General features: G+C 39.8%; 1 protein-coding gene across 1 annotated transcript in view; it reads right to left on the bottom strand.

Annotated features, from left to right (window-relative positions):
• Window positions 1-1,915: 1,915 nt before the first annotated feature.
• Window positions 1,916-25,271, bottom strand: part of HORMAD2 (HORMA domain containing 2) — a 69,586-nt gene continuing 46,230 nt past the window's right edge. Inside the window, exon 11 of the mRNA XM_028163718.2 lies at window positions 1,916-2,027. Within this exon, the coding sequence (XP_028019519.1) occupies window positions 1,923-2,027 (105 nt within the window). The 3' untranslated portion in view covers window positions 1,916-1,922. The remainder of the gene's footprint in view (window positions 2,028-25,271) is intronic.

The following is a 25,271-nucleotide window of genomic DNA, read 5'->3' as shown; positions in this document are numbered from 1 at the left end:
GCATCAGACATACACATTCCACCTATTAGCATCCATTGCGGGAGGGGGGGTGTTAATAGAGATGGTAAACTCACTAAAAAAGTATCTAGACAGATTTAGATTCTAGACTTTGACTTAAAGGACCTGCCACCTTAGGCTAAGTTTATGAAAATTATAAATATCGATTGAGAGCTAAATTCCTCTTTTAAACAAAATGGTTCTTTCTGAGATCCAGATTGACTAATTACTCCCCACAACTAATTTGCCCTGAGAGTCAAAGCCTCCTAGAGTATTTATGAAGCTTCTTTGTGTTCAAACGCTTGGGGGGCGGGTAGGATCACTGCCTCACAAGGCCGGCCGTTTCAAATTTTTGTCAACCTGTGGAGTTACAAAGTTCCTCCTTATACTGAGTCCAAATGACCTCCTATAGCTTTCACCAATTTGGTCTTGGATCTACGTTCTGGAGAGACACAAAATAAACCTAATCCTTCTACTAGACAGCTAATCTCTTTATATGATTCTCTTAAAAGAAATTGTGGTGACTCAGGCTACAATTCTATCAAGGATATAATAAACCCAATACCTTCCCCCTCCTCCTCCTTTTAGTGGCAGAGTGAGCTTATGTGAGTATACTTAACATGCTGGGAGAAGGGAAAATGCTACTCTCTGGCAGGCCCCAGTGCTACAGGCCAATTCAAGACCACAGTTTGGAGGCTTCCTATGGGCAATCAGAAATGGATGAGAGTCTCACAAAAGGTAGTGCTGGACAGGCAGGATCCCTCAGATTTTTCTCTGTTATAACCGACAGCCTTCTGCTAGCTAAAGTGCATGTCTAGCCCCAGAGAGTCTCCTTTTAGCCTGGATCAGGGGTCCTGGGTTCTCAACCTTTGTGTGCATTAGAACCCAGGGAGTTTTCCATAGGGCCCACCCCTTGAGATTTTGATTAGTAGAAATGAGGCAGGCCTAGTAATCTGTATTTTAACAAGCACTCCAGGTACTGATGTCCTTTCTACACTGATCTGAATGAAGAAAAAAAAGATGAGCCAAAAAATACCTCGTATTTTGGCTTTATTTAACCAGAAAGCACACACACTTATAACATTTAACTTATTGGTCCTATCCATTTAAAGAAAATTATTAAATTTCATGTTATATAAATAATAAAAATAACACTTCGTCATTTATTATTCATCTGATACTAATCATTAAGTCTATCAAAATTCTTCCAGAATAAGGAGAGGGCTAGTAGCATCATCTGCAGGTTACAGACTGATAAACTGAAGTTTTGGGAGAAGCATTTAACATGGGCCTTCAGAAGGGAGCCAGGCTCCTGCACTGCAGCCTAGGCCTGTCTCGGGCTGGCCAGCAGAACAGGGTGGAGGACCAGCTTTGAGGAACTCTACAGGGAGAGTACGTTTTGGTCCAACACTTAGCTGATCAACCTTGTGATTGAAGTTAACACAAAAATCACACCTGGATAAGCACCACCACACACATGCTATGCAATTTTGTGGGAATTTTAATAAAGCTAAAGAGGGATTCTAGCACACAGGTTACAACAAGTTAAAACGTTTCATAGTAGTCTAAGTACCTGGGAAGTTTAATTATGCAAAGAAAACCCTCTTTCCTTTGAGGACAACAGCTTATTTCTATTCAAAATAGCTGCTGTGGTTCTTTTACAAATATAAAGGGTGTCTCATCTCTAACTCAGCCTTGAAGTAATGCTGTCCCAAAGCAGCCCTGGTGACCTTGTTTCCTTGTGGCAAAGTGAACCCATATCCTACCCAGTAATTTAGCACTTAGTAAACTGACTCAAAAAATTGAGCAACAAATTTAGTAAAAGGTTTTGGTGATAGGAACTTACTTTCCTACTAAGACACTTCATGCATATTTGTTGCAAAATAAACTTATTTTAGAATAAAAGTAGCAAAGGCATCTAACTTTCATTTTCTGTCAGGGCTGAAGACTTTCATTGGTTCGCTGACCTTCCTCTTCTTCCTGGAGCTCTCAGAACTTTGCTGACTGTACACAAAATTCATTCTTTGAATCTGTGAGAATCACCAGAGAGAGGCACAATTCAGCAGAGATTTTGACGTCTGCACAAGGCATATACAAGACAGGTAGACCAAGCATTAATCCCTCTTGCTGCATAACCGATCTAAACCTGCTTTCCTGTGGGCTGGTTTAGCCCTGCACAGAGGCCCTGCTGCCAGTATCAGAGTCTGGAATTCAAAGTTTCAGGAGTTGAGGCCCCTGGAGGCGGCCAGTTTCAGGGACAGTTTCTTGGCTCTCTTTAGTGAATTCAGCACATCCAGCTCTTGAGAGAAGAGTTGTCAAGGTGTGGGGCCAACAAGGGGCAATTAAGGGTCAGGAGAGATCTAGGGCACTGGCTGGTTTAGAGGCAAATAGAACTGAAGTCCCTTTTCAGTTAGCAGAAACATACAGCCTTATCTTTTTTTTTTTTTTTAATCATAGGTTCAGATTAATGAATTAGGAAGGACCATGGCCCTTCTTTCTGCTTGATGAGACTTATATGTTATTGATTAAAGACAAGTTGATTAGTGAGTCATCATACACATATATTTCTCCATTGGGCTCAGCTTTGGTAAAGATTTTAGAATTTATATTTGCTTAACTGAGTGAACAACCAGATGTCAGACGATCCCTAATGCCTGGAATTCCAAGAAACACATGGAGGGCATTTTTATATTTTCCAGCCACTAGATGGGAGGAAAGGTTTTTCCATGTTCTCTGTTCTTTCTTTGGAGGAAAATGGAATAAGATATATATTTTTAAGCAAGACTTAGAATATCTAGTAGAGGTTCCAACATTATTCTTTTTTTCTTTTGTTATAGATACAGGTTATTATTATTGACATGTTTTTACTACAAAATAGTGGAAATGTCATTAAAGCATTTAAGTACCATTTAGAACCAAAGGCTGGGCCTACAAATGGCTAATTTTTTTTTTTTTTTTTCAAATGGCTAATTTAATCACTAACTTTTCGTTTTAGAAAGTAGTTGAATTTCTGATCTCAGAAACCACATTAAACCAAATTCCCTTTGGCTTAAACCAAGACATTGACTATACAGAGCAGTAAAACTCTGAGAATATAAGTAGAGCTGCTCTTCAAGTAACTGGTTTGCTTAGATATGCAAAGTTTGAAATGGTCTGCTCTAAAGGAAAGGAAATAGCAACATAAAAACCCAAAGCACAAAAACCAACTTCTTCATCTAGGAGATGAATTTGTTACAGTGTAGATGTAAGAAAAAGTACTTGGTAAAATTCAGCTTTTTAAAAAATGTTGCTTGGGCATGCTTTCTATTCAAATGAAATTATCCTCACTTCTATCAAGTCTGGATACACTGGGAAGAAAACAAGATGGGTGTACAAGTTGGTCTGATGGTTTAATAGTTTTTTTCTCTTTTTCTTCTTTGCTCAAAAGTAAACCAGAGTTTTATTACAAGTTTCAGAGCTGTAATTTTATTACAGTGAGTTCATCATCTTTAATAATGTATACAATCTCAAGGCAACCAGTGAGGTCTGGGAAGTCTCACTGGTTTATAGAAAACTAGTGGGTTCAAAAGCAAGTGTGTGATCAGTCAGGGGATACTTCCTAACATAGATCAATAATAGTCCATATTCTGAACTATATAAACCAACAAATTTATCCATAGAAAGCAACATTTGAGAAACATTTTTCAGGTGTGTTCCAACTGGCTGAGTTTGCACCTTTGATGCCAAAGCCACCCAGGCAAGCATTCCCCTGGAGGTGTCCAAGTTAAAAACCTGGGAGTTGAGGGAGACCTTCAAGATGGCGGAGGAGTAAGACGTGGAGATCACCTTCCTCCCCACAAATACATCAGAAATACATCTACATGTGGAACAACTCCTACAGAACACCTACTGAACACTGGCAGAAGAACTCAGACTTCCCAAAAGGCAAGAAACTCTCCACGTACCTGGCCATGTGGCTGACAGGGTCTTGGTACTCTGGCCGGGTGTCAGGCCTGTGCCTCTGAGGTGGGAGAGCCGAGTTCAGGACATTGGTCCACCAGAGACCTCCCAGCTCCATGTAATATCAAACAGCGAAAGCTCTCCCAGAGATCTCCATCTCAACGCTAAGGCCCAGCGCCACTCAACAACCAGCAAGCTACAGTGCTGGATACCCTATGCCAAACAACTAGCAAAACAGGAACACAACCCCACCCGTTAGCAGAGAGGCTGCCTAAAATCATAATAAGGTCACAGACACCCCAAAACACGCCACTGGACGCAGTCCTGCCCACCAGAAAGACAAGATCCAGCCTCATCCACCAGAACACAGGCACTAGTCCCCTCCACCAGGAAGCCTACACAACCCACTGAACCAACCTTAGCCACTGGGGGCAGACACCAAAAACAACAGGAACTACAAACCTGTAGCCTGCGAAAAGGAGACCCCAAACACAGTAAGTTAAGCAAAATGAGAATACAGAGAAACACACAGCAGATGAAGGAGCAAGGTAAAACTGCAGAAATACAAAGGATCATGAGAGATTACTACAAGCAACTATATGCCAATAAAATGGACAACCTGGAAGAAATGGACAAATTCTTAGAAAAGCACAACCTTCCAAGACTGAACCAGGAAGAAACAGAAAATATAAACAGACCAATCACAAGCACTGAAATTGAGACTGTGATTGATTAAAAATCTTCCAACAAACAAAAGCCCAGGACTAGATGGCTTCACAGGCGAATTCTGTCAAACATTTAGAGAAGAGCTAACACCTATCCTTCTTAAACTCTTCCAAAATATAGCAGAGGGAGGAACACTCCCAAACTCATTCTACGAGGCCACCATCACCCTGATACCGAAACCAGACAAAGATGTCACAAAGAAAGAAAACTACAGGCCAATATCACTGATGAACATAGATGCAAAAATCCTCAACAAAACACTAGCAAACAGAATTCAACAGCACATTAAAAGGATCATACACCATGATCAAGTGGAGTTTATCCCAGGAATGCAAGGATTCTTCAATATACGCAAATCAATCAATGTGATACACCATATTAACAAACTGAAGGAGAAAAACCATATTATCATCTCAATAGATGCAGAAAAAGCTGTTGACAAAATTCAACAGCCATTTATGATAAAAACCCTCCAGAAAGTAGGCATAGAGGGAAATTACCTCAACATAATAAAGGGCATATATGACAAACCCACAGCCAACATTGTTCTCAATGGTGAAAAACTGAAACCATTTCCTCTAAGATCAGGAACAAGACAAGGTTGTCCACTCTCACCACTATTATTCAACATAGTTTTGGAAGTTTTAGCCACAGCAATCAGAGAAGAAAAAGAAATAAAAGGAATCCAAATTGGAAAAGAAGTAAAACTGTCACTGTTTGCAGATGACATGATACCATACATAGAGAATCCTAAAGATGCTACCAGAAAACTACTAGAGCTAATCAATGAATTTGGTAAAGTAGCAGGATACAAAATTAATGCACAGAAATCTCTTGCGTTTCTATACACTAATGATGAAAAATCTGAAAGAGAAATTAAGGAAACACTCCCATTTACCATTGCAACAAAAAGAATAAAATACCTAGGAATAAACCTACCTAAGGAGACAAAAGACCTGTATGCAGAAAACTATAAGACACTGATGAAAGAAATTAAAGATGATACAAACAGATGGAGAGATATACCATGTTCTTGGATTGGAAGAATCAACATTGTGAAAATGACTATACTACCCAAAGCAATCTACAGATTCAATGCAATCCCTATCAAACTACCAATGGCATTTTTCACAGAACTAGAACAAAAAATTTCACAATTTGTATGAAAACACAAAAGACCCCAAATAGCCAAAGCAATCTTGAGAAAGAAAAACAGAGCTGGAGGAATCAGACTCCCTGACTTCAGACTATGCTACAAAGCTACAGTAATCAAGACAATATGGTACTGGCACAAAAACAGAAATATAGATCAATGGAACAGGATAGAAAGCCCAGAGGTAACCCCACACACACATGGTCACCTTATCTTTGATAAAGGAGGCAAGAATATACAATGGAGAAAAGACAGCCTCTTCAATAAGTGGTGCTGGGAAAACTGGACAGCTACATGTAAAAGAATGAAATTAGAACACTCCCTAACACCATACACAAAAATAAACTCAAAATGGATTAAAGACCTAAATGTAAGGCCAGACACTATCAAACTCTTAGAGGAAAACATAGGCAGAACACTCTATAACATAAATCACAGCAAGATCCTTTTTGACCTACCTCCTAGAGAAATGGAAATAAAAACACAAATAAACAAATGGGACCTAATGAAACTTAAAAGCTTTTGCAGAGCAAAGGAAACTATAAACGACACGAAAAGACAACCCTCTGAATGGGAGAAAATATTTGCAAACGAAGCAGTGACAAAGGATTAATCTCCAAAATATACAAGCAGCTCATGCAGCTCAGTATCAAAAAAACAAACAACCCAATCCCAAAATGGGCAGAAGACCTACACAGACATTTTTCCAAGAAGATATACAGATTGCCAACAGACACATGAAAGGATGCTCAACATCACTAATCATTAGAGAAATGCAAATCAAAACTACAATGAGATATCACCTCACACCAGTTAGAATGGGCATCATCAGAAAATCTACAAACAACAAATGCTGGAGAGGGTGTGGAGAAAAGGGAACCCTCTTGCACTGTTGGTGGGAATGTAAATTGATACAGCCACTATGGAGAACAGTATGCAGATTCCTCAAAAAACTAAAAAATAGAACTACCATACGACCTGGCAGTCCTACTACTGGGCATATACCCTGAGAAAACCATAATTCAAAAAGAGTCATGTACCACAATATTCATTGCAGCTCTGTTTACAATAGCCAGGACATGGAAGCAACGTAAGTGTCCATCGACAGATGAATGGATAAAGAAGATGTGGCACATATATACAATGGAATATTACTCAGCCATAAAAAGAAATGAAATTGAGTTATTTGTAGTGAGGTGGATGGACCTAGAGAGTGTCATACAGAGTGAAGTAAGTCAGAAAGAGAAAAATAAATACCATATGCTAACACATATATATGGAATCTAAAAAAAAAAATGGTTCTGAAGAACCTAGGGGCAGGACAGGAATAAAGACACAGACATAGAGAATGGACTTGAGGACATGGGGAGGGGGAAGGGTAAGCTGGGACGAAGTGAGAGAGTGGCATGGACATATATACACTACCAAATGTAAAATAGATAGCTAGTGGGAAACAGCCACATAGCACAGGGAGATCAGCTTGGTACTTTGTGACCACCTAGAGGGGTGGGATACGGAGGGTGGGAGGGAGACGCAAGAGGGAAGAGATATGGGGATATATGTATAGGTATAGCTGATTCACTTTGTTATAAAGCAGGAACTAACACACCATTGTAAAGCAATTATACTCCAATAAAGATGTTAAAAAAAAAAAAAACAGAAACCTGGGAGTCATCCATGGCTACTCCATCATCCTCACCCTAACATCTAACATCTAACTAATCACTAATTCCAGTTGATCCTACCTCCTTAATATCTTTCGAATCCATCCATTTTTATCTATTGCCACTGCCTCTGGTTTAGCCCAGGCCAATATCATCTCTCCCAATTACTGGGTCCCAGACTCCTGCTATTACTGCTTCTCCAATCCATTCTCCAGGCTGGAGCCTAATTAGTCTTTTATTAAATCTGACCACATCGCTCTACTGATTCGCCATCCATCCATTAATGACTTCCCATTGTTCTCAGGATAAAGTCCAGACTCTTTATGGCCCTGGCCCATCTCTGCAGTTTCATCTTGCTCCAGACTTCCTTGGCCACTTGCAGTTCTCAAATGGGCCCTGCTCACTCCCCTCTGGACTTTGCTTTTGGTGCCCACTCCCATGCTCTGCTTCTCCTTCATCACTGCCCTGGAGTTTCTTCTGTCTCTTGGCCTCCCTGACACCCTGGCTGTGCTCTGTTCTTACCCCTTTTGTAACATTTACTACATGGTATTATCAGGCCTACTTACCAGTCTTCTCATCCAGAGTATAAACTCGTTGAGGTTAGTGACAATATCTTAGTCATTTTTGTATTCCCAGTTTCTGGCATCTGGTAGGTGCTCTTAAATTATTGGCTGAATGAATGAATGTGCACTGTGCTGGGCACAAATACCATGTCTCTAGTAATATAAAAATGAATAAGACACAGTTGTTTTCAAGGATTGCGTCTTATAAGGGAGAGACATTAAGCACATGACTGCAATATAATGCAATACAACATAACAGACATTCCTTCATTCAACAATTATTAATGAGTGGCCAGCTCTGTGCATGGTATTGTTCTAGGTGCTTGGGGCACATTAGTGAAAAAAACGAGATAAAAATTCCTGCCCTGTAGATTTTACAATCTGGCCATGTTACTTTTTGGCTTAATGATTTCCAATGGCATCTCACTACTTTTAGGACAAAGTCCAAAGTTCCTGCCTTGGCTTTTCATACACCATCAGTGGTTCTTTATACTTCTAGGGAAGGAGAGGGGTCACAGATTGGCTATAAAACCCTGATGAAAGCTCTGCACTCATTCCTTAGAAAATTGCTCCCACTCCCACTCCCACACTCATCCACTGTGATGGGCCGTTTGAGGGGGCACCTACCCCCCGAATACCTCCCAATTAGAGCCACCCCCCCTCAGGGCCTGGCTGTGCCCAGCAGTACCAGCCTCATCTCCTCTCACTCTCTGCCCTCTCAGTTTTCTCATACCTTGCTTTGTCTTGATTCTGGACCTTTGCACATGATATTCCTTCTGTTGAAAAAGCTCTTTCCCCTACGCCAGCCCTCTTTTTGCCTAATTAATTCCTATTCATTCTTCAGATCTCAGCTGAAAAATTATTTCCTTAAAGAAACTTTCCCTACCCCCATTCCAATTAAGTTAGGTACCCCAGTCATATGCTCTTAATAGAGTTCCAAGAGATCAGGGACATGCCTGTATTGGTCACAACTTACATTAGAAGGGGCTTAATACATTTTTTTCAATGAATGAATGAATGAATGAATCTGTCTTCAAAGAGCACTCTGCCTGCTGTATAGAAAGGTATTGGAGGCATCAAGTGGATGCAGGGTGATGAGTCATGCTACTGTAGTAGTCAGGTGATAACTTGGATATCAGTGCAGATGGAGAGAAGTCAAGAGTGAAATATTTAGAAGGTAGAGTCAGAAGGATGATCAACTGGATACAGTGGTAAAGGAGAGGTAGGTAGGTCAATAATGACTCCTAGTTTCTGGTTTAGCTAACTTCATGGATGGAGGGACTGTTGTCTCAGGGAGAGAACAATGAGAGTTTTGAACCTGCTGTGTTTGGAGTACCTGAGAAAACCCAAGTAGACATATTGAATCGGCAGCTATATGTGGTAATCTGGAGCTCAGGACAAAAGTCTGGGTTGGACACGTAAATTTAAGACTCATCAGTATATGGAGGCTAATTAATGCCATGGGTGTGGAAGAGATTGCTTATTGAGAGATCAGAGCATGAGAAGGGAAAGGGGCCAGGACATAGCCGTAAGGAACTCCAACACTTAGAGATCAGGTGGAAGATGAGCCAACAAAGAAGGTTGAGAAAGAGAGAGAGAAAAGAAGTCTAGCAGACTGTCCTACAAAGAAAGCCAAGAGAAGAGAGTTTTAAGAAGAAGGAGTAGAGAAAATGAAAGAGGTGAGGGTGGTGGTCAGTAGTGTCAGGTGTTGCTGAGAGATCAAGATAAGGACTGAAATATGCCTAATTGATTTAGCCACATGGAGGTTACTAGGGGCATTGGATTGCTCAGGGCACAAGTCACCTTGAAGTCGTTGAAGAATGCATAAAAAATTAAAGAAATTGAGACAGCAAGTATGCAAAGTTTTATAAAAATCAAGAGGGAGTGACCAGCTCAGCCTGGGGAATTTAGAGAAGGCTCCTTAGCAGAAGAGGGACGTTGAGCTGGGTCTTGAAGAATGAGCAGGAGTTCACCGCACTGGAGATGGGGCTGGTTAGGAGAGGTCCTTCTAGGTGGAAGGTTCATTCAGCATGTTTAAAGACACTAAGTCATAAAAAGACACGGAAGGTATATGGGACAGTGAGAAATGTCCCTTCATTAGATTGGCTCTTAGGGTGAGGTGTTATATATCCAACACACTCCTGTTAAAAATGTAAATTCCCCTGAAATTATTACTCAATATGATGTTAGTGTAAATGAACTTATCAAATGGTCTCTGAGTGGCAGCCTGCTGAAAGCAGGGCCTCACAGGCTTTGGGAAGAAGACAGGTAAGTATAAATATAGAAAAAGCAGTTCAGGGCAGTGTGCTTTGCTTTAGGAGGTAGATCTGAGTGGGGGACCAAGGGGTGGGCAGCCCCAGACACCCAGGAAATATCGTGAGTACTTTCTGTGCCTGGGGTGAGAGTGCAGTGAATTTTGCTTACTTCAAAATTGTCAGGTCAGGTATGGCAAAACGTTTTTCTTTAGAAAGAAGTTCCTAGATCAAGGAAATTTATGGTTCAGAGAGGGTCTGTGCCCCTATAAGTAAGTTATAGCAGTGATGTTAGTTTTGAATCCTTTCCCTTAACATTTATCTTTTTTGTACAATGAAAGGTAGATCAACAGCAATTATAAAATAAATGTTATTAGCATAAATGGACCTCGTGATAACATTGTGATGAACGAGCAGTAAGAAACCAAATACCTAAAGAGAATGCTTACCTCCAACTCCAGTAGAGCTGTGAACTCTCTGATATGTTGGGAAGTGTCTCATGTTTTACTGAGATTTATGAAGAGTTTGCCCATTAACTTACTTTCTTGATTTTCTGTAGTTTATGCCCAGGGTTCTGGACCATGTTTATCTCTATTTGGGAGGTAAATATGTATTCTCCTTAGAGTCATAATCACATATTTCCATTAATCTCTAAAAGTTATTATATCGGTTCTGCCTTCCTCTATATTTTCTAAGGCATCATATGGCTTTAAAGTTCTATAATTAATTCATTTATTCAACAAATGTTTTTGAGCGTCTTCTCTGTGTCAGACATTGTGCTGAGCACTAAAGACACAAAGCTGATCAAGACATACTTCAAGTCCTTAAAGAGATTATGGTGAGGAAACAAACTGGCTACAGATGAAATGATAGAGTCACGTATAGGGTACAGTAAAGGTTCCAAAAAGATCTTATCAGCTCTTCCTGGGGAGGCCTGGCAAGGCTTCAAAGGGGATGTGAAACTTGAACTAAGTACTGCAAGATGAGCAGACATTCACCAGGCAAATGGCATTAGGGACTGATCTTGCAGAGAGAACATTCAAGACAAAAGCACAGGGACGGGGATATAAAGCAGAATACTCCTGGAGAATTGGAAATTGTTCAGTGGGACTAACAGGAAGGGCATAGGGTGGTGGGCTGGGTCAGACAATGTCATTCTCTGAAGTTTGGACTTTGTACTGTAGTGGAGTGCCGCTGAAGGTTTCTAGGAGCAGATTTGTTTTAGAAAAGTCCCTATGGCAGCATTGTGAGGGGTGAGCTGGGGAGGAGTGTGACAAGAAGCAATGAGGCTACTTCAAGCAAGAACAAGAGTAGCAGTGAGGTTAAACAGGAGAGGGCTAATGCGGCAGAGGGCCGAGGAGAGAGAGAATGAAGGCCTGAACCTGAACCCTAACATATCTTTGCCATTCATTGTAATGGGCACAGAGGTGGCAAAAGAAAGAAAGGAGTAAAAAATGACAAGAACTACCCAGGTTTCTGGTAATGCCATTGACAAAGATGGGAAACAGAGGAAGCTAAGGAGGTGGGTGGTAGAAACAAGGTGGGGAGGATGGATGGAGAAATAACTGACTCTGTTTTCAAGATTCTGAATTGGAGGTGAGATATCCAAATGACGATGTCCACCAGGGCACTGACTATGTGACCTGGAGCTCAGGATGGAGGACACTGCATCAGGAGCACGTGTAGAAAGTGTATTCACTTTGGATAAAAGACGGGCTATTACTTGAGGTCTGCAGGAGGGTGGTAAAAGTGGATATAGATACAGGTACATCTTTAAATAGGGGGGCAGGAAGTTGAGTGATCTATACCTGATGGCCTTAATTATTTCTATGAAGTAGAGTTTAGGTCATCTGTTTAGAAAGGGAGTGAATTGTCATGGGTGGCACTTAAGACACTTATGTGATAAAAGTATGGACAATGGGAAAGGAGCCAATAATGGACTTTCAAAACTAATAGTTATTGCTTAGAATCCAGATAACTTTAAGATATATCACCTTCAAATTAAAATATTTAACTTTGACATATTAAAATTTTTGCTCTTCTTTTTACAAACATTTGAAGGCTTACAACAGACTGTGCTAAGAACATCACAAATGTTATGTCATTTATTCCTGCAATAACTATGTGGACAGGGAGGGGGTTTTTATTCCTCTTCTACAGATTTAGAAACTGAAGCTCAGAGAAGTGAAATGACTTGTCCAGCTCACACATTTAGTAAGTGGAAGTCTTGAACACAGGTCTTCTGACTTCAAATTTAGTGCTCCTTATAATTTGCTTTCAACCCAAACGGGAAAACAAAGGTAGGAAATTGCAGGAGAGGCTGTCAGAACTCTACGTAGGGTTCCTAGGCTTCTATCTGCGGTTGACCATTTTTGGGCATAGCCTACTGGGACCTCAAACTAAAGCCAAAACTGAGTTCATTGATTTTCCTTTGTAACCGATTTTTCCTCATGACTTTTCAATTTCTGTTAATCACCATTTCCCAGTCATCAAAGGTGGAAAACACAGTCACCCTAGATTCCTCTCTCATTTCCTAATGCCTACACAGAGTTCTTGTAATGAGTAAATGAAATAGCACAGATAGAGCACCTGGTACATCTCATATGTGCGAGTCATTTAGTGACTGGTGGCTGTTATCATCTCTATTGCCACAGGTATCCCTACTCCAGCCAAACTGGATCCTTGTGGTTTGAAAGGCTGAAAAATGGGCCACCAAAAGATTGTGCATGTCCTAGTCCCTGGAGCCTGTGAATGTTACCTTATTTGGCAAAAAAGGCACAGGGTGGGGGGCTGCAGTCTTTGCAGATGTGATTAAGGATCTTGAGATGAAGAGATTATCCTGGATTATCCAGGCAGACCCTACATATAAGCACATATATTCTTATAAGAGGGAAGCAGAGGGAGATTCGAATACTGACAGAAGAGAAGACAGTGTGACCGCTGAGGCAGAAACTGGAGTGATGTGGCCACAAGCCAAGGAACGCCAGCAGCCACCAGATGCTGGAAGAAGCAAAGAACCGACTCTCCCCTAGAGCTTTTAGAGGGGGTATGGCTTGATTTCAGCCTAGTGACACTGATTTTGGACTTCCGGCCTCTAGTGAGAGAATACGTTCCTGATGTTTTAAGCCACTAAATTTGTGGTAATTTGTTACAGCAGCCCTAGGAGACTAATACAGTTATTACCCAAACGCACCTCATTCTTTTCCCTGTTCTCTATTTCCTCCACATTTCAGAATACAGAAATCTTCTATTACTTGCTCTCTTAAATTTTGAATAATTCCTTCAAGATCAATCTCTAAAAGTATTTCATCCACAGAGCCTTTCCTGTTTCTTTAATCTAATATGAGCTTTCTTTCTTGAGCGAATACCCACAGCCCATTTTTTGTAATTAAGTTTTCCTGACAGCATTAATATTTGTAAACAATTTGTCCTTTACCTGGGACAGGGTTTTCTGTTCTTTAGGAATTCATTTGTATTAGTATTATGATCTTTAGACTCTCTGCAATGCTTTATGTGGTGTCTCACATCAGTAATTCTTTTGCTACCTACCTCTACTACCTACAAAAGTATTCAATTACATAGTTATTCACACAGCCTAAAGCTGCACTGTCTAATGTGGTAGCCATTAGCCATACATGACCATTTAAATTTAAATTCATCAAAATTAAATAAAATTTAGAATTCAGTTCCTCAGTTGCTTTAGTCACATTTCAAGTGTTCAAAAGTCATATGTAGGTGCTTTTTCAAGTGTTCAAAAGTCACATGTGGGTTCAAGTGCTGAATAAACAACCATATATCAGACATCACAGATATAGAACATTTTCATCATCACAGAAGTTCTACTGGACAGAACTGCTTTACAGAGGCAATCTATATAATGCAAGCAAACAAGTTTCCTAGGGACCATGGTGATAACAGGAATACAGAAATTAGAAATAAATTTTCTTCAAAATGCAAAGACTTGTTATTGTAAAAATGACACAATTTTCCCAAGATAATTTTATCAAACCAATGCAATCCCCATCAATATCCCAAAAATATGTCTTTTGGAACTTATTAAGATGATTCTAGTAGTCGTCTAGAAGTGAAAATACACAGGAAAATCTCTCAAATACTGAAATAGAGGAACTATGAGGGGAAAAAGAGTTGCCCATCCAGACAGCAAAACATAAATGTAGAGTAATTAAAACACAATAGCAGTAATATAGGAATAGACATATGGATCAATACAGTAAAATAGAATAGCAAGTATAAAAACCTATATATCTATGGGTTTTTAATTTATGATAAAAGTGGCATTCAAATTAGCAGGGAAAGGGTAGACAATTCAAGTGGTACCAACACAATGGGAAAACTTTCTCACACCAGGAAAAAAAATACTCTAGCTAGCTTAGGGAGCCAAAAGTAAAAAGCAAAACTACTTCATTAGAAGAAAATGTAGAAAAACTTATCAGAAGAAAATATGGAAAACTTTGTTTACAGCTTTAGCACTGTAAAAACCTTCTTAAGCAAGTATGAAATGAGGAAACCATGGAAAGTTACCCTGTGTTCCTAAATTGGAAGACATAATATTGTTAAGATGTCAATACTACCCGAAGCAATCTACAGATTCAATACAATCCCTGTCAAAATCCTAATGACGTTTTTTTTTTGCAGAAATAGAAAAATCCATTCTAAAATTCATATGAAATCTCATGGGACCCTGAATTGCCAAAACAACCTTGGAAGAGAAGAACAAAGTTGCAAGCCTCACACTTCCAGATTTCAAAATTTACAACAAAGCTACAGTGATCAAAATGTGGTACTGGCATAAAGACAGACATGTAGACCAAGGAATAGCATAGAGAGCCCAGAAATAAACCCTCACCTATATGGTCAAATGAGTTTTTTCTTTTTAATGTTTCTCATAGAGTTTTTTAAAAAATAAATTTATTTTATTTATTTATTTTTGGCTGTGTTGGGTCTTCGTTGCTGCATGCGGGCTTTCTCTAGTTGTGGCGAGCGGGGGCTACTCTTCGTTGCAGTGTGTGGGCTTCTCATTGCGGTGTCTTCTCTTGTTGCAGAGCATGGGCTCTAGGCACGCGGGCTTCAGTAGTTGTGGTGCGCGGGTTCAGTAGTTGTGGCTCACGGGCTCTAGAACACAGGTTCAGTAGTTGTGGCGCATGGGTTTAATTGCTCCGTGGCATGTGGGATCTTCCCGGACCAGGGCTCGAACCTGTCTACCCTGCATTGGCATGCAGATTCTTAACCACTGCGCCACCAGGGAAGCCCAGGTCAAATGATTTTTGACAAGGATGTCAAGAGGATTCAATGCGGAAACTAAAGTCTTTTCAAAAAATGGTGTTGGGGGGCTTCCCTGGTGGCGCAGTGGTTGAGAATCTGCCTGCTAATGCAGGGGACACGGGTTCGAGCCCTGGTCTGGGAAGATCCCACATGCCGCAGAGCGGCTGGGCCCGTGAGCCACAATTACTGAGCCTGCGCGTCTGGAGCCTGTGCTCCGCAACAAGAGAGGCCGTGACAGTGAGAGGCCCGCGCACCGTGATGAAGAGTGGCCCCCGCTTGCCACAACTGGAGAAAGCCCTAGCACAGAAACGAAGACCCAACATAGCAATCAATCAATCAATCAATTAATCAATAAAATAAAAAAAAAAAAAGAAAACATTAAAAAAAAAAAATGGTGTTGGGAAATCTGGATATCCACATGCAAAAGAATGAAGATGGACCTTTATACCACCTCAAAATGGATCAAAGACCAAAACATAAGAGCTAAAAACTATAAAACTCGTAGAAGAAAATGTAGGGGGGAGCCTCATGACATTGGATTGGGCAAGACTTTCTTGGATATAACACCAAAAACACAAGCAACAAAAGAAAAAATAGATAAATTTGACTTCATCAAAATTAAAAACTTTTGTGCATCAAAGGACACTACAAATGAGATGGAATAGACAATCCATAGAATAAGAGAAACTATTTGCAAATTGTATATCTTACAAGAGATTAATATCCAGAATATATAAAGTACTACAATTCAACAGCAACAAAACAAACAACCTGATTAAAAAGTGGGCAGAAGACCTCAATAGGCATTTCTCCAAAGAAGATACAGAAGTGGCCAACAACCAAATGAAAAGATTCTCAACATCACTAATCATTAGGGAAATGCAAATCAAAACTGCAGTGAAATAACACTTCACACCCATTAGGATGGCTATTAGTTAAAACAAACGAACAAACAAACAAAAAAACCCAGAAAATAACAAGTATTGGAGATGATGTGGAGAAACTGGAACCCTTGTGCATTGCTGGTGGGAATGTAAAATGGTGCAGCTGCTATGGAAAACAGTATGGCAGTTCCTCATAAAATTAAAAATAGAATTACCGGGCTTCCCTGGTGGCGCAGTGGTTGAGAATCTGCCTGCCAATGCAGGGGACACGGGTTCGAGCCCTGGTCTGGGAAGATCCCACATGCCGCGGAGCAACTGGGCCCGTGAGCCACAATTACTGAGTCTGCGCGTCTGGAGCCTGTACTCCGCAACAAGAGAGGCCACGATAGTGAGAGGCCCGCGCACCGCGATGAAGAGTGGCCCCCGCTTGCCACAACTAGAGAAAGCCCTCGCACAGAAACGAAGACCCAACACAGCCATAAATAAATAAAAATAAATAAATTAAAAAAAATAGAATTACCATATGATCTAACAATTTCACTTCTAGGTATATACCCGAAAGAACTGAAAGCATAAACTTGAACAGATATTTCTACACTCATGTTAATAGCAGCATAATTCACAATAGCCAAAAAGTGGAAGCAACCTAAATGTCCATAGATAGATGATTGGGTAAACAAAATGTGGTATATATATACAATGGAATATTATCTAGTCTTAAAAAGGAGGGAAATTCTGACACATGCTACAACATGGATGAACCTTGAAGACATTATGCTAAATTGAATAAGCCAGTCACAAAAGAACAACTAGTGTATGATTCCACTTATATGAAGCACCTAGAGTAGTCAAATTCATAGAGACAGAAAGTAGAATGGTGGTTGCCAGGGGCTGAGGAGAGAGATGGGGAGTTACTGTTTAATTAGTATGGAATTTCAGTTTGGGAAGATGAAAAAAGTTCTGGAGATGCTTACACAACAGTGTGAATGCCACTGAACTGTACACTTAAAAAATAGTTAAAATGATAAATTTTCTGTTATATATATTTTACCTCAGTGAAAAAATAAAAAGTGGCACATGATTTAAAAAAAGATGAAACTGGAAGGAAAACGTCCTTTGAACAGGACAATCTGGAGGATTTACAAAAATTTCAAATGCACATCTATTCTAGTCACCTATTCTAGAGAAAAGTCCCCATATGCACACAAAGAGTCATGTTCAAGGACATTCCCTGAAACAATGTTCCTAAGGAAAAGTGAAAACAACTTAAATGTTCCAGTAATAGCAGAAAATTGAAACAAACTAGAGCACTTTACTACTAAGGAATACTAGGCAGTATTTAAAAAGAATGGGGTTAATCTAAATATACCAACAAGGAAAAATCTCTAAGACATATGTTAAGTGAAAAAAGCAAGTTTCAGGAAAAGATATTATCCCATTTATGCTTTTAAACTACCCACAAATAGGGACTTCCCTGGTGAGGCAGTGGTTAAGAATCCGCCTGCCAATGCAGGGGACACAGGTTGAAGCCCTGGTCCGGGAAGATCCCACATGCCGCGGAGCAGCTAAGCCCATGCGCCACAACTACTGAGCCTGCGAGCCACAACTACTGAGCCCGTGTGCCACAACTACTGAAGCCTGTGTGCCTAGAGCCCGAGCTCCGCAGCAAGAGAAGCCTCTGCAATGAGAAGCCCACGCACTGCAAAGAAGGGTAGCCCCTGCTCACTGCAACTAGAGAAAGCCTGCTCACAGCAATGAAGACCCAACGCAGCCAAAAATAAATAAATTTTTAAAAATCCACAAATATATGCATATATGTGTGTATATATAATGCATGTATATATGTATGTATGTATACTATATATACATACATACCTATACATGTATATAGTGCTATCCAATAGAAATAGAATGCACAATTATAAAATTTAAAATTTTTTAGTAGGTACATTTTAAAAAGTAAAGGAAACAGATGAAATTAAATTTTAATAATTATTTAATCCAATATATCAAAAATATTATTTCAATATGTAATCAATATAAAAACTGAGATATTTTACATTTTTTATACTATGTCGTTACAATTCAGTATGTATTTTACACTTACAGCACATCTCAACTCAAATTAGCCACATTTCAAGTAGTTAATAGCCACATATAGCTAGTGGCTACCATATTGGTCAGTACATCTTGTGTGTGTGTGTGTGTGTGTGTTTTAAATACAAAATCAGTGGTATAGAATACCCTTATTGTTAGTGTTTGAATTATCTGTGAGAATGTATTCATGTAAAACTTATATAATTAAAGTTATATTAAAAATATAGTTCCATATTAGTTTGCTTATTCTGTTAAAATTATATCTTTTATGAACTGATGTGTTTATAATCAACATGGTTTATCTCTTTGTTTTCCTTTATTTCAATGTGATGAAAGCTTTATTAAGAAACTATTTTAATTTGTTAACTGGAAAGTTAATAAAAGAACATTAAAAACTTTAAAGTTTGTTTGGCTTACGTTTTACAGTTATAAAATATTCTAAACTATTATTAGATACTTTTCAATAGAAAAATGTCAGCTACTTTCCTACCTTCAAATGCCTGAGTAATTAACTGTTAACTCTGTGGTAGCTAAAGGTAGACATATAAAACACATATAAACACACTCAAGCACATACTTGAAGTAATTATAAAAATGAAAAAGTTGTTTTTGGTTTGTGGCATGTAGGAGGAAACCTACAGGCAATGATATGATGATGTTATTAGATGTACTAAACTTGACATAGGTTTGCTGATTCTTCAAAAAAGAGATGAACAGATAATAGTTACAGAATTGGAAATGTGATACCCTGCTTCTCATAGACTTGCTATGTAGGTCATTTGCTTGAGTCTGAGTCTCTATAAAGTGCTTCAGCAGGTGTTGAAAGGAACATAGTATAACTGTAAGTACAGAAATGACTATAGAGATAGGCCCCATAAAATAGACAGAAAAAGACCACTCTGGTATGAAGACTGTCTGAGATGGAAGATCTCTATGGGTGTGACATCCAGACCTCGGGTCATAACTGCCTACTCTTGCCGGCAGGAAGGAGAGGGCAAAGCAGATGACACTTAAGAACTCTGGCATCCCCTGAACAGTTCTTCCATACAAGGTGGAGGCAGAGTGGCAAAGATACATTCACTAAGAAGTCAGATTTTCACTTTAAACTGGCCCTAAGTTCACTTGAAGAAAAAAAGAAAAAAAACTAAAAGGAAGTAGTTGAGCGTTTAGAGTGAGGATAAGTTTTATATGAGGAACAGACACCTAACCTTAATTTTTATTTTACTTTTTCAGCCAACAGTGAAACATTTTCAAAGTTTTTAACAGAAAATGAAAATAATCATACCTCTCCTTCTGATCTACTTTTATTTTTTAATATATTTGAATCCTTTCCTATAATTAAGAGAACTTTCCATTCAGTTCACATCTAGTTATTTAATTGCCTGGTTCCCTTTTCTTGATTTTATTTATCTATTTCAATAACTAATACAGTCACATAGTGTGAAATTCAAAATGTAAAATAAAGGTATACAGTGAGATTCTCCCTGCCACCCCAGAGCCACTCAATTCCCTGCCTAGAAGGCAACCACTGTTACCAGTTTCTTGTACATCCCTCCAGAAACTTCTGTTTTCATTTTGAAATCAACTGTACCACTAAAAAACTTAAACTGCTATAAAATTCACAATATCACCCTCTTCAAATTGTTTTACTAAAGCTGGATCAGGCCTGGCCTGATGAGGAAGTGGAGGGTTGTGACCAAGTAACCGACCTATCTGCAGGGTCATTCCTGGTCTCATATCAGATGGAGGTGGGCTTTCTTCCCATTGTCTCCAGTTATCTTCCCCATCTGGAGACCACATGTTTTCCTCCTGACTAAAGGAAATGAAAGAGAACCAAACTGTAGAAGGGTGAAAAGGAGGGTCAGGAAGGCAGAGATTCAAGGTCCCATGCTAAGTGCTGTGGTGGTGATGGGAACAGCAGGATGACACAGCAGGGATGGGCAGCAGAGTGTCTCAAGGTAGTGAGGAACACAGATGTAGAAACAGTGAACTCTAACCAACATCTAACACAGGTAAGAGGAAGTAAGGGCTAAATAAAGGTACAAGCAGGATGCTGTAGGAATGTAGAGGGAGAAGGCAAATGCGGGGAGGGACTTCAAAAATTAGCCCAGGGCTGGTTGAGCACGTCTGATGAGCTTCTTCTCAAAATAGCACATGTTTTTCCCTGACTCATGAAAACCTAGAGCTGGGAGAATGCCAGACCAGTGTGCTGAAGCTCAGTCAGTAGGGAAGTCTTTTAAAACCAATATGGAGGGACTTCCCTGGTGGCACAGTGGTTAAGAATCCGCCTGCCAATGCAGGGGACACGGGTTTGAGCCCTGGTCCAGGAAGATCCCACATGCCACGGAGCAACTAAGCCCGTGCGCCACAACTACTGAGCCCGAGTGCCACAACTACTGAAGCCCACGTGCCTAGAGCCCATGCTCCACAACAAGAGAAGCCACCGCAATGAGAAGCCCACGCACTGCAACAAAGAGCAGCCCCCGCTTGCCGCAACTAGAGAGAGCCCATGTGCAGCAACGAAGACCCAACGCAGCCAAAAAAAAAAAAACAAACCAACATGGAGAGGAAGAACTAAGAACCTGCACACACACAAAAACATAAGGATGAATAATAAAAGTCCCGCTGCAGCTTACAACTCGTCTTTGTTGTGAATCTGAGAAAAAACATGAACATTTTCCAAAGCTTTACTAATTAATTAAATTGGAACGGCCAGGCGTTGCTCACCTCCAGGGGGCGCCATTCACATTGCTATCTATGTTTTAGGTACCCCCCTGGAATTGTGCACAATCAATACAACCATGCATGGCAACCCTGGTAGGGCAAACATCACTTTTTTTTTACTACCACTTTCTAAGTTTCCGCATCACTAAATTTTTACTTGGGATACAGGATATTCCTTTTGGCTAATATTTCCTATGACAAGAAAAAAACAGATATTTAAAATATGGATACATTTTCTTAAAAACCCAAGGTTGTTGAGTAAAAACTGCAGTATAGCTATGCTACAGAATATGGCTAGATTATATACCTAAAGTATGACATACTGTACATATTTTCCAACCTATAAAGATTTTCCATAATGGGGTAGGGCTGCTCAGTCTCAAATTAAATACTATTTATTTAGAAATGTAAGGCTATTTCAAATCAAGCTGGGCCAGAGAACAGGGTGGAATAGTAGTATTGTTGCAGGGCATCTGGCACATTTTTACTCTGAGGCTTTCAGATTTAATGATGAAAAGTTGAACGTTTCTCCTTGTTTTAGAAGAAGAGTTTTTCTGTTTTCCCCCAGCATCTCTCTTTTCACTGCCATTATCTAATTCAGCAGCGTAAAGACATCTACCAATTTGGAAAACAATACGACGGTGGGTCACATGAAAGAATAAAAAAATGAGATGTGAAATTGATTTTTGTGTTTAAAATTATGCCACCATAGTTCATAATTCCTGGTTCGAATATTCCTGATTAGGAAGTGTCTAACCAAGTGAAATCAAGAAATACTTATCATTAGACACTGTTGTGTTTTGTTCTCTTCTCTGTGCTTTGCATTAATTGGTGAATATGCAGAAACCAATCTTTTAAGTTGTTGGGTTTTGTTTTTTTTTTTGGTGGGTATTGAGCTAATTCCTAGTGGTTTTTAGAATTCACCCACATTTTCCTTTTTTGTGGAAATATTTACGCTGGGGATTTCCACTAAGGGAATTAGAGTTAATTGAACTCTTTGGTTTGGGGGGTGGGAGGGGAGGTTGGAGGCAGGGACATGGCAGCTGAGGCCATACTTCTATTAGTACCTTTTTTTTTCTTGCCCCACTCTGTTTCCATACACATAAGACTTAATCTAACAGGTCCTCATGGGATATCATATATGTAAAATAAGATCATGTATTTGAAAATGTTTGGCACAGTATCTGGTACATGTTAATCACTCAATACAAATTGGTTGTATCTAGTTGAACATTGCCTAATTTTGGTGAATATGTGGTTGCTATAAATGAAATGTGCCCTAAACTGGCATAGGGATTTTAAAAAATCTAACTTATCCTGGGGTATGAGAAGTATACGGGATCTCTGAGTGATAAGTGAGATTATACATTCAGTAACGGTCTTCTGCTTCAAATTTCAGCTACAAACTTGCACTGAAAACTGAAATGCATACAAACTGAGACATCCTCTCAAATCCCACCCAAGAAGCAATGAATAAGCTTGAAAAATTATTCATCTGGTTATTTTCACGGTATAGTGCAAAGACTGAGAACTAGGGGGCTGGGTTCCATCACTGACTTGCAAGTTTCCATCACAGTAAAAAAAAAAAAAAAAAAAAAAGAGAGGGGGATAATATTTGCCATGTACCAAACAGCAATGCTTTGAGGATTAATGACATAATGTCTGTAAAGAGGTTGGAGCTCCTTGGAAAAAAGACACTACATAAATATAAAGTAGTATTAATATTTAGGCTTAGTCCACAATGTGAGACCTGCTTTCTTTGGCTCATGAGGTCATCAGCAGTTTTGTAAGGTGTGCTCAAACACTCACAGAGGAGCCTTGTTAGCTTCCTCGTAAGTGGACTGTAAAGTTAATCTGGACCCACCTGGTGGGAACAGTCACAGAGGCCGTGGTCCCTTTTCATGGTCTCCAAGAGGGTACGGATGGAGCGTGTTTGACTCCCTGAAGGAATGAGACCTGGCCAAGAGAGCACTCAACAGCATTTAGGACTTCCCAGGAATGCAGTGGGAGTTTGGGAACGTTTTGGCTTAGAATTAAACAAAAGTCCAGTCTATCATATCTTGATTTAGAAGAAAGGCTAAATTTGCCTTTCTCAGACAAAGAAAGTTGGGAGTAACAGTAGGAATGAGAAAGCTACTTCTTGGAATGGTTAGTTTATAACTTTAAAGGATTTGGAAGCAAACTTGGGTATTTTTGTCCTGGGAAAGTTGTGGTCTCCAGGGGCTGTCTGTAGTCTCTTTGATGGCCACATTCTGACTCCTCATCAGTGCTTCATCTCTGTGAAATGGTTATCAAGGGCGATCTTGCAGAGGTCTAACCGAATGATTATAATGTTATTGTGATGAAATATTTGCATTTCTCAGTTTTAAAAGATAAAATTAATTTTGAGCCTCAGGCATCAGAAACCACCATCTTCAAAAATGTAAGGTTCATGAATTTACCATAATCACTAGCACTTGACAGTGATTCTGAGGCTGTGTCCATAATACCAAAATATTTGAACAGAAGATGGAAAAATGTGAAGAAGTATTTGTTTTTTTATCTGGGTGTTTTGTTTCTACATTGATCTAGGTTGGGTATTCTTTCAGAAATGATTTGGCTTCTTGTCCACTGATTCCTATGGTATTTCAGATTGATATTGACAATATGTGTTTTTTAGGAGAAAGGAAGCAGAAATGTTATCACCTTCTCAACTTGTAGTCAAATCTACACTAACTAGAAAGCTTTTTCTAAATAAAATATTGACTTTAATTCTTCTTCCTCTTCCTGTCCCTCGATGAGCAGTTCAGTCCTAACACCAGTGTCAGGTGTGGCAGAGCCAGAGAGGCGTGTGCACGGAGGGGAGTCAGAACCTGAGCAGCGTGAGGAGAGCCTCCATGTGGAGGACAGGCCTAGCGTGAGAAGTCAGAGGCTGAATGGAGTGGGGAGGACCTCACAAGTATGGGTGACTCACAGGGGGTGTGAGAGCCTGAGCAGGGTGAGATAGGTATCTATATGTGTGTGGGGAAGGTGGCAAGGATGGGAGCTTGGTTACATTCGAGGGGACAGATAACATAAGTAAATATGTTAAGTATAATGGGAGCCAGGTTTCTCACTGACGGAGAAAGAAATGACAAATACAGAAAGTGAGAAAACTAGAATGATTTCTATAGTATTAGATTGGAATTGGTGGTATAGGTGTGAATTCATGATAGGAAAACAATAATTGTGTATTGGACAGTGGAGTTAGTGGGGGTGAACACCTGATTAAAGTGGGTCAAAGAGAATAGAGAGCAGGGAAGTGGACACAGCAAGCATAGACAATTCTCTTGCAAGGTGGATATGATTTAGGTCAATAGAAAGAAGAAAGGCATTCCAAGCAAGAGAAAGTATATTTGTTAAGATATGGAGGCAGAAACAAACTTGGCTTGTTCTTTTGACAGTGAGAAAACAGACTTAAGGAAGGGGGAACAGGTTGGGTAATAGTGGGAAGTAAGACAGGTAATATGGAGCCAGGTCATGAGTGGCCTGAAAGCCAGGTAGAGGTGTTTAGACTTGATATAGTAGGAAATAGGAATCATGAGGGATTTTGATTAAGGAAGTGATATGATGAAAGTTGTATTTAAAGAAGATTAGACTGGCAGTGGTATACGGGATAGAGCAGGAGGCTGTGGGAGAGCCTGGAAGCTGTGGCAGCAATTCAAATGCAAGAGGATGAAGGCCTGGACTCCAATTTTGGCAGTAAGAACAGACTGGAAAAGGAAGGCTTGGAGGAATTTTGATACCTGACTGAATAAATAAGAATGATTTCAAGATTCTGAACTTAAGACATTGAGAGGATAAAGGAAACTGCTGAGAGGCAGGGAAACTGGGTAAGGAAAAAGTTGTTCTGGGTGTGGAAAGGGGTGGGCGGGCAGTGGTGAATAAAAAGATGAGCATACTGGATTTGACATGATAGTGAGATATCATCAAAGGGGAAATGCCCAACAGAAGATTAAAGATATAGAACT

This window comes from Balaenoptera acutorostrata, chromosome 13 (assembly GCF_949987535.1).
Source record: "Balaenoptera acutorostrata chromosome 13, mBalAcu1.1, whole genome shotgun sequence".
NCBI classification, from domain to species: domain Eukaryota; kingdom Metazoa; phylum Chordata; class Mammalia; order Artiodactyla; family Balaenopteridae; genus Balaenoptera; species Balaenoptera acutorostrata.
This window is presented reverse-complemented; position numbering and strand designations above follow the sequence as displayed.